We start from the raw sequence: 14,828 nt of genomic DNA, 5'->3' as shown, positions 1-14,828 counted from the left end.
CATAGGACACGGATGCCCCCACTTCGATTTTTTGTCACAGAAAATAAGCCATAATGATTATTCAGGATAATCTGCACATATAGGATAAGTTGAGTTGAGTTGGGTTTTACGGCATCGCAAGACTGTATAGGTTATATGGCGCCATTCAGGCAGGAAAAAACTTGTTGGATCCACATTGGACACATACTTTTCAAGAATTAGATTGGAAACATATATTTTTGAAGTATTTTTGGCAAAAAAGGGCCGTAACTCCTAAATGACTAAAGCGATTTCCATGACTATCGAACTTGATCAAGATATTATGGTCACAAACATGTGTTTAAAGTTTGGTGAGGATTGGACAAACAGTTTTCAAGAATTAGATTGGAAACATATATTTTTGAAGTTTTTTTGGCAAAAAAGGGCCGTAACTCCTAAATGACTAAAGCGATTTCCATGACTATCGAACTTGATCAAGATATTATGGTCACAAACATGTGTTTAAAGTTTGGTGAGGATTGGACAAACGGTTTTCAAGAATTAGATCGGAAACAATCTTCGGGACGTACGTACGTACAGACAGACGTACGTACGGACAAGGGCAACCCTATATGCCGCCACTTTGTGGGGGCATAATAAAATAAAAGTTCCTAAGTAGATCAGGGGCCATAATTTGTATTAAGGATAGTATGGAGTTACGTAACCTCATTGTGTGATGGTCCTGAACAACTGTGTGAAGTATTAAGTCAATAGAATGAAAGGTATAGAAGTTATTAATAACTAGAAATGTGTCCATAGGACACGGATGCCCCCACTTCGGTTTTTTGTCACAGAAAATAAGCCATAATGATTTTTGAAGTATTTTTGGCAAAAAAGGGCCGTAACTCCTAAATGACTAAAGCGATTTCCATGACTATCGAACTTGATCAAGATATTATGGTCACAAACATGTGTTTAAAGTTTGGTGAGGATTGGACAAACAGTTTTCAAGAATTAGATCGGAAACAATCTTCGGGACGTATTTTTCAAGTCATTTTTTGCAAATAAAGGGCCGTAACTCCTAAATGACAAAAGCGATTTCCATGGCTATCGAACTTGATCAAGATATTATGGTCACAATCATGTATGTAAAGTTTGGTGAGGATTGGACACATACTTTTCAAGAATTAGATTGGAAACATATATTTTTGAAGTATTTTTGGCAAAAAAGGGCCGTAACTCCTAAATGACTAAAGCGATTTCCATGACTATCGAACTTGATCAAGATATTATGGTCACAAACATGTGTTTAAAGTCTGGTGAGGATTGGACAAACGGTTTTCAAGAATTAGATCGGAAACAATCTTCGGGACGTACGTACGTACGTACGTACGGACAGACGTACGTACGGACAAGGGCAACCCTATATGCCGCCACTTTGTGGGGGCATAATGAGGTAGTTTATGAACTATAATACCATAATGCCATTCATCGTAGAGTCCGCGGCATTTGGGGTTCAAAATTATTCATTTGGCGAATATCTCATTAAACCGTGGGAAAAAACTCCCCCTTTGGCATCAAAAATATGTTTCAGTCACACTTGGGGATGTGACAGGGTCAAGCCATAATGCAGCCACTATAGGTAGACCTTAATAAACTCAACAACAACAGCATGAACTATTATACCTTAGCAGGTTAGTCAACCGGTAGGCCTCTATCAACCCTGCTACCATGCTGGCCTGAAAATAATATAATATACAAGAGCACATGTGTTTTAACAACTGACTATTTATAGGGGCTGACAATGTTTCATATATTCGATCATGTCAGGTCCACCACCAACAAATGTTGAAGTATACAGAGAAGTAGTGTTGGGAATCGGTTGCAATTTTACTATCAATGATCGGTTTCACTCAAGTAACCGATTATCGATAGTACAATCGGTTTATAAAATACTGGATAGTACATTTGTACCTGCGTTGTAGTTTTATTCATGTACAGTATTAAACTCTTAATCATTATATGCATATACCTTATGTCTATGATTGAAGTTATTAAGTGTTGTTGTATAAAAAATTGTTCATTTATTTGCTCATTGTGGCTTTCATCAGTCATCTTGTTAAAGATAACATCAGAACACTTACTAATATATATATATATATATATATATATATTTTTTTATTTTTTTTTCGATAATTGATTATAACTAAATACTATCGATTTCAGGCCAAACCAATTGATTTTTAATTATAATTGATCATCGGAACATCACTACTGAGAAGCAGCATTAAACCCCTGTCACACTAGGGCCGCGTTCCCACAGCGTTCAAGAAAAATCCAAAAGGCCAATCTGCGCGCAGTGGAATTGCAAGCATCGCTGTAGCATTGCAAGCAAATGCGGTGGGACGCTTAGCAATGGAACAACTTTGAGCATGCCCAAAACAAACACCGTTGCTCGGTGTTCTGATAAGAGCGCAGTGGGATCGCCATTAGGTCATCGTAGCAGTGCAGTTAGGTCTCCTACAATGCAAAAGGATCGCATGGGGCTCACACAGAGGTAGCATGGGAACACAATGGTTATAGGTGGTGCTTGCCAAGCGTTCTTTAAGATGACACTGCATCCCTATTGAGCTTATACGGCAGGTCTATGGTGCTTACAATGAGTTTTACTTTTGTTACTGCGCGCTTACATAATGGTATGGAGCCGCTATGGCGATCATCTCAATGCAATCGGCGTTTGCATGACAATGAACCAGCCCAATAGTGTATAGAGTATATATATGCAAATAAACATTCATTTTAACATGACTGATGTGCAACAGCAAGCAGGGCTACTGTTTGCCTATATGCAGGTCCAGCAGATCCATGATGATGCAGAAGCTTTAGATCTCATTCTTAGATGACAAAGGAGGCCCTCAAGACGGTTGCAGCAAATGGAAGAACTGATTGAGATATTGTTTTTGTAGGCAGTGCAAAATAAAACGCTGACATGCAGTGTGTGCCCCGTGACAACTCAATGCATGCAGTGAGAGCACCATGAGAGCGCAGACCATCACCAACTAGAACTCTGTAGGGACGCAGTTACGAACATCGTAGAAATCCCGAGGTTGCAGTGACATTGACATCTTCATGAAAAATATCATTAATTCCAGCGATCTTGCGGCGTGCAATCGCAGTGGCTAGGTCTGACAGGGGCTTAAATACAAGTAGGTGAGGACATGGAGTAGATTGAAGATACTAAATAAAATTTTCAACTTACCTTCTGTTTAATTTTAGAATGCAAAATTAACTTCAAGCAAAGGGTTGCACAATGTGGGAGTTAGGAGAAACCTTTCATTTGGACATTTTTATGTTTCCTAACTGTACACAACTCTCAGTATCATATTAGCTCAAATTCTATTTCAATTTCCCAAACAGAAAAAATGACCTTTCTTAAACATTATTGTGCTCATTGTTTACGTCGTATGGGTAAACCAAATTACACGAAACCACTGACCATCTTTTCATACCTACCGGTAATATGATAGATTAATTTAAAAGAATTACCTGCAGAAAGATTTAGCCAAATGGTCCGTAAGAAGTGTTTGATATCAATATGAACTTTGAATAGGTAGCTTCTGATATTGCTGCACTGCATTTTAATAAACGGCAGCTAGTATACACGCCCGAGTCTACGAAATATGTAAAACATGCTTTTCAGTTTTGTAAAAATCTGAATTCTGAAGTAAATAAAATTTTATTTTTAGCAAAGAGCTGTACAGTGTACTTTAAGAATAATCTAAATTCAGAGTATTAGCAACTTAAACTTCAACTTCAAAGTTTTTTGACAAATCGGCATATAACAATACCTTTGGCCATTAAACATATTTAACATTGTACAGATATTTTTTTACAACACAATTACATATATACTTATAAGGAGTTCATGTTTTTAAAGAACATATAGATAGATATTAAGCACAAGTAAAGAAGCAGGTATATTATCAATTTGTTCTTGTCTATTAGGTATATTAGCATGATGAATATATTTAGAGAAATGTTTTTGATTTTTCACACGACATTAACTTAATTGATAAACTTTTGAATAGTCGGGAATGCTACATTTATACAATATTTTAGTCTTAAATTACGATAACGTGGGCAGCATAAAATAAAATGGTATTCAGATTCGACTACTCTCAAATTACAACATTTACAAAGTCTAGCATTTCCCCTTCCCTAAATTTGCCACGAATTGGATGTGGAAAATGGGTGGCAGTTGGTGGAGTATTGGAACGGGTGGCACTTGGTGTAAAACGATGAAAAACAGAATAAAATGGGACTTTGATCTAATTTTTCACCATTTTCCACCAAATGCCACCCCAACGTGGCACTTGGTGGAGTATTGGAACATTTTCCACCAAATGCCACGTGGCAATTTTTTTCACCAAATGCCACCCCAACGTGGCACTTGGTGGAGTATTGGAACGTTTTCCACCAAATGCCACGTGGCAAATTTTTTCTACAAATGCCACCCCAACGTGGCAGTTGGTGGAGTATTGGAACGTTTTCCACCAATTGCCACGTGGCAGTTGGTGGCAAATTTTTCACCAAATGCCACCCCAAGGTGGCAGTTGGTGGAGTATTGGAACAATTTTCCATCAAATGCCACGTTCAGTTTCTTTGATCTTTTTTCACCAAATGCCATGCCAATGTGGCAGTTGGTGGAAATTACGTGGCACTTGGTGGAAATAAAATCATGGGATTTATGAAGTATGCATACAACAACCTAAGAACAACAAAAAACATTTCTTTGAAGTCATTTAGTTTCATATGTACACAAAATTACAAAGGATCACAGTTGATGGTGAAGAGCTGTCTGCATTTCTACATTTGGAGAAATCCTGAAAACAGTTTTAGTATTATTTATTTTGGAGGTTTCATTTTAGCTATCATTATTCAAAATATATTTCAAAATTAGATGCATAAATAAAATGACAACATTAAAAACATACTCTTAAATAAGTTTCTTCAGCTTTGGGCCTAGCCAGATTAATACCAAGTATAACAACAAAATGATATACCATAACTAATTATAGAATTCAGCCTCAGACATTGAATCATTGCAAATATGTTTTACAAGAGCACTTGTCTGTTGTATTAGCAATGACAATACAGGTAAAAAGTTAATTTAACTACCGGTTTTGGTATTTTGAATATTGAAATGTCAATAACCTGTTTCTTTTCTTTAGTGATGCAGTCATTCGGTTGTTGTTTTCTGCAAGTTTGGCTATACTTCTTCTGCTATAGAAGTCCCCTATTCATATTTCTTTCTGAAAAAAGCGATCATTTTAATAAATCTGTTCAATATAACAGGGTTTGCCTCACAGAAGAATGTTATTTGTTCTACAATTTGTTCTACAAATGTCTTTGGAAACATGTGTACACCAAGATTCACTTTAATATCTTTATTTTTTCAAAATCATGCAGCCAACAACATGAATTACACCAAGGCTTTGTCAATACCAATAACGATTTTTCTTAAAAACACACACACCCTTTAGATCATATACATCTTCTACATCTTTTCTTGACTGGCATTTAATATTGTTTATCTCACCCTTCATAGCACTTAGCACTTTTAAATAAGTATAAGCTAATAAAATATGATAAAACTATGAGGTCAGTCTTCATTTAAGTTATTGTAATATTCATATATTTACCAAAAAGGTCTTAGAATCTTGTCCAAGTACATTGTCATCCTTATGGGGGGGTTTTGTCTGGAAAAAATGTGTATAACATTTCTTTATACATCTTCAACTTTATTGTACAAATTGAATGATAATTTTTAAACTTAGTACATTGCTTGACTGAGTATTTGTCAATTATTTTGGAATAAAGTGAAACATACTTGACAGTACATGCATAAAGCTTATCTCTTAGTCAAACTTTAAACAAAGACAAAGAGCCTAATATGTGTAAAAATAAAATAAAATGATAAGTCATGATCTTTTTTGGATGTTACTATGATAAAAAAACACAGTTACCTTATAATCAATCCATTTTATTAAACAAAACTGCACAAATTTTTTTCTCACTATTCAAAGTTCCACAAAATTAATGCTAGTAACTGTCAGAAGATTCAAATATTTTGAGGAGATTTTCCAGCAGAGAGGTCATTCCGAGTTTAAATCAAACATTAATGCATCCCTGTACCTTTGGGGAAATAGCAACAGAGCACATGTACACAGAAAACTTAGTTTAACTCATCATTATCATGATCATGATAATCACCATCACATTGTTGTTGTTGTCATCATCATCATCATCATCATCATCATCATCATCATCATCATCATCATCATCATCATCATCACCACCACCACCACCACCACCACCACCACCACCACCACCATCATCATCATCATCATCATCATCAATAACAACATGTTGTTGTTGTTGTCACCACCACCACAATCATCATGATCACTATCACCACCACCACAATCATCATAATCACCAATACCACCACAATCATATTCACCAACACCACAATGAACTACCAACAACAACACAATTGTCAAAATCAACCACCACCACCACAATCATCATAATCACCACCACCACAATCATCATAATTACCACCACCACCACCACCATCATAATCATTATCAATAGAACCACCAACATCATAATCATCATCAATAGAACCACCAACATCATAATCATCATCAATAGAACCACCAACATCGTAATCATCATCAGTATAACCTGAGCAACATTACCAGTTAGTTTAAAATAGTAGCATATGTAATGATGCTAAAACAGCAGCATGAACAGCAACTGTCGTAAATTCTATTATTATTCCATCATGATAAGTAATGGTTCCATTTTACAGAACTCTTGAGATTTTCTAAGTCTTTTTTCACTAAATGCCACCCAAAAAATTAACTAAGTTCATTTTTTCACCAACTGCCATATGAAAAATTAACTAAGTCCAACTTTTTCACCAAGTGCCACATGAAAAAAACAACTGAGTTCAATTTTACACCAACTGCCACCTCCAGTTGGGTGGAAATTTCATGGCAGTTGGTGGAATTCTTGATATTCCACCAAGTGCCACCCATTTTCCACCAAGTGCCACCCATTTGCCATGGATTTGGGTGGCATTTGGTGGAAGTTGGTGGCAAATTTAGGGAAGGGTCTATCACTATTTAGATATCTGCCTGTTTCAATTTCCAAAGAGTGAGAACACCAAACATAATTTCGACATTTCTTTTCTAATACAATCATTGTTAATAACACCAAGATATTTTTCAAATATAAGCTCAGTTTTAAATAGTCTATAAAAATCTAATTTTGTTTGTTTAGCTACAGTTGTGTTCCACTCCTTATGATCATGCAATCTCTGTTTAAACAGAAGTAAGTAATTAACATCATTATTGAAAGCTGTGAAAGTATCATTGAATCCAAGTTGTTTAACAATGTTTTTAAAGCAAAAGCCCAAGTATTATTTCTATTTAAGTGTACAACTTGTAACTGTTCTGAATAAAACATATATAATAGGGTTATCAATATTTTTCATTATTCTTAACCAATACCTCAGTGCATGTTCCTTACATTTAACAAACAATTGATATCTTCCCAGTTCTCCAAGAACTGCTGCACTAGAAGTCTGTGGTTTGACACCCAGCAGGTGTTTGCAAAATTTCAGATGTAATCTATCAACTTCTTTATAATTATAAATGCCCCATATTTCAGAGCCATACATCAGAATGGGAGAAATGAGTGAATCAAATAATTTTAGTTTAGATTTAACATCAAGATGAACTTTGCTAAAACAAGAGCTGTCACAGAGACAGCGCACTCGACTATTCCGCCGCTTTTCAGTTGAGATCATGATGGTGAACAAGTGTGCAAAGTTTCAAAGCCATATGTCGATGGACTTTGAAAATATTTGAGGTGGTACGCAAACTTTAACATAAGTGGTTACGCCGACGCTCGGGTGACTAGGATAGCTCTCCTTATTCTTATTGAATAGTCGAGCTAAAAAATCAGATATTTCCATATTTCTACAGTTGTGTACACACGATTTGACATTCATATATATATATTGATTTGATCTGATCCTTAACATTTTGCAACTCACACCAGATTTTAATAATTTTATCCATAAAGCCTCTGAGCATGATTAACTGTATCGAACACCTTTTCATAATCAATAAAGGCACAATACAATTTTGATTTATTCATTAAAACCTTCTGAATAATTCATATGCAATATAAAAATACAATCTGAAGTGCTGTGGTTATCTCTAAATCCAAATTGTGTGTCATTTAAAATATTTCCATTTTCACACCAATCATTTATTCTACTACAAAGAGTAAGAGAAAATATTTTAGCCATTATATTGACAAGAGTGATCTCCTTTCTTAAAGAATGTTTTGGTGGCTCAAATATTTATCTGAGTTTTGGAGGAGGCCTAGCTGGTGTGAGCTGGTCAAATACAGTAGCTGCTTGAGGGTCAGGGTTTTCTTGATTGGATTTCCCGTCGACAAAGTGCTGATATGAAAATAAGAAATCTATGAAATGTGTCGGAATGACAGCTACAAAAGCCATTGTTTACATAGGAACCATACGAGTAGATGAGATTCGGAAGCATGCGATGGTTCGGACAAAAATTTAGTTGTCCGATATTTCCTGATTTACTTTGAAAGTAAAGCAGTTTATAAAAACTACATAACGGTATCAACAAAAATACCTCTATCTTGAATGAAATCAATCGTGTCCATGTTGAACCTGATATTAAATGGCCATTAATGCCGATTTGACAACACAAGCCAAAGCATAAATGTACGATGTTTATAGTTTAAAAATAGTAACACTTATTTAGGTCATGCACGGACAATTTCAGTATTAAATAAATTTTGAGTGGATTGAAATAAGTAGTTTTGTTCAAAAAAATACTTTTGTACAGACGTATAGATGTTTCGCCTTTGAACGATCTTTCAAAATTTCCAAGTTCAGCTGTTGATGAGGTCTTCCACAGAGTCTGATACAGCACTTGCATTTTTCTAAATAACTCGCTGGTTTCGAATACGGAACGAATTGGAAGCCATCTTTAGTCGGCCTGGCTACCTTGTATCCGAATTACAAGTGCCATGACAACACCTTTTTACCATAATATTTAAAAAGGCGAGGAATTGCCAGCGCATGTATATGACGGACTCTGGTCAGTTTGACGGACAAAATGGCGGATAGCAACACGGCTTATCAGCCCTACATTCTGATTGGCTGATAGGACCTGTCAATCAAATCCTGTCGTAAGGTCAATTATGCCCTTTGTCCAAGACTCAGGGTATTCACCCATATCATAAATATGGTTAAATAATTGAACTAAATATTGTGCAATAAAAATTTTGCTATCAATAAAAAAATCAGCAACATTGTTTGTGATATCAGCACTTTTATGTCTGTTTAACATAGATATAGTTTTGCATATTTCCTCAACAGAAAACGGACAATCTAACATTTCAATATTCACTTCTTCATTCGAATAATCATCATCTTTATCACCAAAAGTGCTAGGATGCGGGGCATTAGATACATTCTTAAAATGATAAAAAAATTCATTGATTTCTACCTCAATAGGATTAGCACTTTTCACATTTCTTAATATGTTTCCAGAATTTACGTGGCTTCTGTTTACTTAACAAAGATAGCGTCTTTTTTTCTTTGTTATAAAAATCATACTTTGCTGACCGTTTAGCTTAACAATACAATCTGCTAGCTTTTAAAAATATAATCTTATTTTCAGCAGTCGGGTTTGAATTAAATAAACGTTTACATCTGTAGAACTCATCTTTACATCGTTTACAGTTACCATTGCATACATGCCATATCCCCCGGAGGGGGATAAAATCCCCCGGAATTTCGACCCATCCCCCGGTCTCCCGGAGGGGGATGAAAATCCCCCGGAATTAAAGTGTTTAAAATTACGCAAATTTATCACAGGGTTTAATTATATATGCCTGTTTACAGTTATAATGCCCTTCCTGTCTTGAAGCTTAATTGGATTATCAACTGATGGTGTGTTTTAACAACACCTATTGGGTGACACTTAATAAATCAGCAGGGCACATTTCATGTATTGTTTTGATTGAAACTGACAGAATTTGCGTAAGAAATGTCAATTAGACTGGTCAGATAAAAGGACGATTTTCATTGGTTAAAACTATGATTTTTATCCAATCAGAGAGGATGTAACAAATTAAAGCGTTCTTCATAACATGTGTCATTGTCATCAAAAGGATTGATAATTAAAATGTGACAGTAAATTATTCATTAAAGAAAAGGATTATTATAACTAATAGACAATGCTGTTCTTTGTTATGCCTCACTAATATGTTTACATACATGACATTGACATATGTTTACATACATGACATTGACCTTCATCGCAAATATCGGAAAATAACAGAACTTCCAGAAGAGAAACTGAAAGTAGACAATTCGGATGAAATGACTTTTATTTATTTATTATGGTGGTGATGTTTTTATTTTTTGACCAATGCCAAAAGAAGATATGTTTATGAACTTAAACAATAAATTATGCATTTGCTTTTTATCAGAAGCAAACAAATCTGACTATTTGGGAACTGAAATGAAAAATATTGATAATTCATTCCATTCTCTCTAATAGTCTGAAAGTCATCATTTATGATCATAGGCAGCAGATTTTGTATCCAATTTTAGAGGAAGGTAAGCCCATTAAATTGTCTCTGAAACATATTTTTCTGTGAAGTATTCTATTTTGCAAGTAAGCCCATTAAATTGTCTCTGAAACATATTTTTCTGTGAAGTATTCTATTTTGCAAGTGAGTGATTTTATTATGCAATATGGTTGTGTCTCATAAAAATATAGATGAAGTGCTGGAAAAAGGGGTAAACAAGGTGAATTGGCATGTGTGTCATGCCCGTAATGCTACATGGCAATGATGAAAATCCCCTGGTATGTGACCAAAATCCCCTTAAATTCTGGACATAATCCCCTCAGGAGCCTTTCAAAATTATGGCAATTTGTTTTTTTTCGTACTTGCGTCTTAAAATACTTTGAAATTTTGCTGAATTAGATCTGCTAAAAAATCCCCCTGAATACTACCAAAATCCCCCTGAATTTTCAGACTTTTGAACAAATCCCCCTGAATGGTCTCCAGAAAATATGGCATGTATGCATTGAATCAGCCCCCGACTTTTTAACTTTTTTAGGTTTAGACGAGTTATTATAGAATTGTCGACCATGAAGACGGGACGAAATATCAAATATAATATTTGACATGTTATCTATACACGTCGTAACATTAATAGTATTTGAGAGTAAATCATTTACTAACTTAAGTGAATTTTGCTATTGTCTTAAGCATCATTCAAAGAGTCTACGTTACAATTTTCCCATACAATTTTATTGTACACAACGGCCTTGGACATTATTACACATACTGTTATTGTTCAACTATAACGTAAACGAAAAAGGACAATGGTCCGAAAATTCTGATAACTGTTTAACAACCATGTTATCAAACAGCGAATACAGAATGCTATTGCATATAACATAGTCAACAACACTTGCTGATACATTATTACAGATTAAATTATAGCAAGTAAAATGCCCAGGTCCAATACGACCATTCATAATATATAAACTAGACTGCTTACACAGTGATAATAATTTATTTCCAAAATTATTTGACGATTCATCAAATGATTGTCGTATCCGTAAGCCAACAGGTACGTCATTATCATCAGGCAAATCAACATAGCGGTGAAGATTAATATTTTCAACAAAATCTAATCTTTGACCTACTCTAGCATTTAAGCCACCACAGACTATAATATCACCTAAATGGGAATAAAGACGGATATCATCTTCAAGCTTATCAAAAAAATCGAACTCAAATAATGGAGAATCTTGTTTTTTAATTAAACTAGAATCCTCAGGCGGTTAATATAGCAACAACATATATATATATCATTTAATGATCCAAAATACGTTTTGTTGCGCTTTATCCAAACAATTCCTTTTTCATCTAAATTAATTAGCTCTATATGACCGCTAAATTTAATTTTATAATATATGACGACACCCCCACTTAACGTTTGGCTTCTTTATTATATTTTGGTCTCGGAAAGGAGAAAACTTCGTAATTTTCTTTATTAACATTTTTGTGTTTATGATTCCAAGTTTCAGTAAGAAACAATACGTCATACTTCAATAAAATATTTAGAAAGTCATTTAATATCATCATGTTTTGAACATAAAACTGTTAACATTCTAAACTAGAAAGATGAGCTGCTTCTCACAGCTGTCCTACGCTGTATCCGTGTTGCTCTGGATACCGTCTTGGAGTCCCGGCGGTTGATTCCGGTCCGTCAGTCTCTGGGTCCGTGTCGGGGTGTGCCGCCAGTCCCGGGGTTGGGCGTGTTATGCTGAACAACCGCCGCACGTGGAACACAATTACTAGACAGCGTTGGACGGTATCCCGCTTGGCGGGCAGCAGCCTGGTTCCTGGGATGCCCCAGCAGGAATTCCGGTACTTGGCCTGGGGGGAGGTGATAAGCTGTGAACCTCTGGTTATCGATATATAGAGTGTCATAAGCTAAAAACAGTTTGTTTATGCGCGTTACGGGCCTGCATGAGATATGGAATCAACTTCCTATGGCGCTTTAAAATATCATTATCATTGGCTGTCAATAACATCGTTGCGTAAAATATCATTATCACGCTTCAATTGGTGAATATCGTTCAAAATGTTATCATTTCGCGACTTTACAGCTTTAAGTATTTTTTCAAACTGTTCATGACTCTTTCTTAAATCTTCGCAAACTTGGCTGTTGTACAATCTACTAGCTTCTATTTCCGTAACTTTCTCATCCACGCTTTTAACTCTAGTTTCTAAAGACATCACTCGATTTGAAATACTTGTAATGTTCGATTCAATTTTGTCTTATTTGTTCAATTTTGACTCCATATTTTTCTGAGTTTCAATAATTGAAAGTTTATCCGCAATGGACTGTAACAGAGAGTTATCTATGGACGGCTGAACAGTGTATGGTGGCGACTGTTGGAGTGGCGTCGACGGTGTACCGAGTGGTGCATATTAAACAGGCCCCCCATTGATGAACTGCATATGCCATGGTATATTTTGTCCCATGTACTGAGACGGGTGTTCCTTGACCCACTGTATTTAACGATGGTGGCGGCGTCATGGTATCAGTTGGAGGCTTCTTCGGCTGGCTAGAAGTAGAACCTGGTGAAGCCTCTTCCTTAGGGCGTTTCTTCCTTTTTCCCATAAATGACTTTAACAACTGGATCCACAGCGGGCTAACTTGATCAGAGATCAAAGATCGCAAAAGTTAATTGCTCTCCCTGGTCACCCACTAATGGGCTTGCCCAATTAATTATGTAAAAGGCAAGTCAACATTTCATTTTGTCAGTTAAAAAACAGTTCTGCTTTATTGTATCTTGCCTTCAGTCAACTTTAAATAAATAATATAAATCTTAAAAAATATGTAAGTAGAAATGTCACGGCTTTTTCACCTTCTTTGCTAGGGGCCAAAATTAGGCTACTTCACAATTGGGAAAAATTACATATTTTCCCATTTTCCAGATATTTTTTTCACAATTCCCAGATATTTTTCCCAAAAGGGAAAATCTTACTTTAAAAATTTACAATAAAAAAAAAATTCTGTTTGAGCAAATTATTCTTTTTAACTTTTATGTTGACATAAGAAGAAATTATGATGCTCTGGAGTGTTTGTACACATTTCATATCAAAAAGGCCATAACTGAAAAAAAAAATCACCTAGAAGTAGACTCAAATGTAAGATATGAGCCTTTTTTGTAACATGAGTTCCAAGTTTCATATATGGATACCTTGACCCGTGTTAAAAAGGTGTCTTCAATCCTCATATGTGGAATTTCCCATTTTGTGATGTTTACGCATTTTAATTTCCCAATTTGCAGAATTTCACGCATTTAAATTTCCCAAAATGAAAAGGCTAGGCCTCTTCACAATTTTTGGTGAAAAAGCCCTAAATGACATTCAATGTGCATTGAATAATGCAAGACTTGCGAAACTTTCACACACATATACATATATCATTAGTGTATAATAAAATTATTAAATTATTATTACAATTCTCAAACTATTATAATACATATATATTACTGTATAATTATATGTAAAACGTAAAATTATTAATACTTATGTATATTATTATATATATGTATTCATAATTTTTGTGATATTTGTTTGCTTTACTAAGAACTGATATACATACCCTTCCAGGAACTTTTAGCATTTCATCACAAAGATTTATGTATTGGTGACTGCACATATAAACAACTTTTCTTTGTGAAGAAACTGACAATGAACGTCTAAGCTTTGTAAATCGGGCATTATCTGCATCACCTGCAGGCGATGGCCGCTCCTGTAGATTGTTATTGTCCTCACATGGTTTCTCATATTTTACAGTGTCTACGTTGCTAGACTCTTTTGGATGCGTACTTGACCACACTTCAACAGCTGTTTCACTTTGGGAAATGCTACTAGAAATGTGTGTTTGATTGTCTACAAGGACATCCTTTAAAACCTTGGTGATGGGCCTGTAGGGTCTAACAGGAGAGTCTTCTGAATCTGAGAAGTCAAATTGCTGAGAACTCGATTTTGATTCCATATTGCATATAACGTTCCATAAGACTTTGAAATAAAAGAATTATATCGATAGATTTGTTTTCCAATTTCCCGCGGATTTTGACAGCTGATAGAAGAGCACTTCCGGTTTTCGTGATTCGTAATCACATTTTATTGCATCATTTATATATACCTCT

General features: G+C 35.2%; 1 protein-coding gene and 1 long non-coding RNA gene across 3 annotated transcripts in view; both read right to left on the bottom strand.

Annotated features, from left to right (window-relative positions):
* The window catches only part of LOC128238467 (histone deacetylase 8-like), a 71,658-nt gene extending 56,911 nt beyond the window's left edge, over positions 1-14,747 (bottom strand). For both annotated transcript variants that reach the window (XM_052954419.1, XM_052954420.1), the window contains exons 1-2: positions 14,279-14,747; positions 1,645-1,697 (exon numbers count right to left, since the gene is read on the bottom strand). In XM_052954419.1, coding sequence (XP_052810379.1) covers positions 1,645-1,697; positions 14,279-14,674 — 449 coding nt within the window. In that variant the 5' untranslated portion in view covers positions 14,675-14,747. The remainder of the gene's footprint in view (positions 1-1,644; positions 1,698-14,278) is intronic.
* LOC128238468 (uncharacterized) lies at positions 4,601-6,781 on the bottom strand. Its single transcript, XR_008261708.1, has 3 exons — positions 5,661-6,781; positions 5,173-5,270; positions 4,601-4,841 (listed from the first exon to the last, which is right to left on the bottom strand). It is a non-coding gene; the product is annotated as an uncharacterized LOC128238468 (long non-coding RNA).
* Positions 14,748-14,828: the final 81 nt, after the last annotated feature.

Source organism: Mya arenaria, chromosome 6, assembly GCF_026914265.1.
Source record: "Mya arenaria isolate MELC-2E11 chromosome 6, ASM2691426v1".
Classification (NCBI taxonomy): domain Eukaryota; kingdom Metazoa; phylum Mollusca; class Bivalvia; order Myida; family Myidae; genus Mya; species Mya arenaria.
The sequence above is the reverse complement of the archived record's forward strand: the minus strand, read 5'-3'. Positions and strand labels throughout refer to the sequence as shown.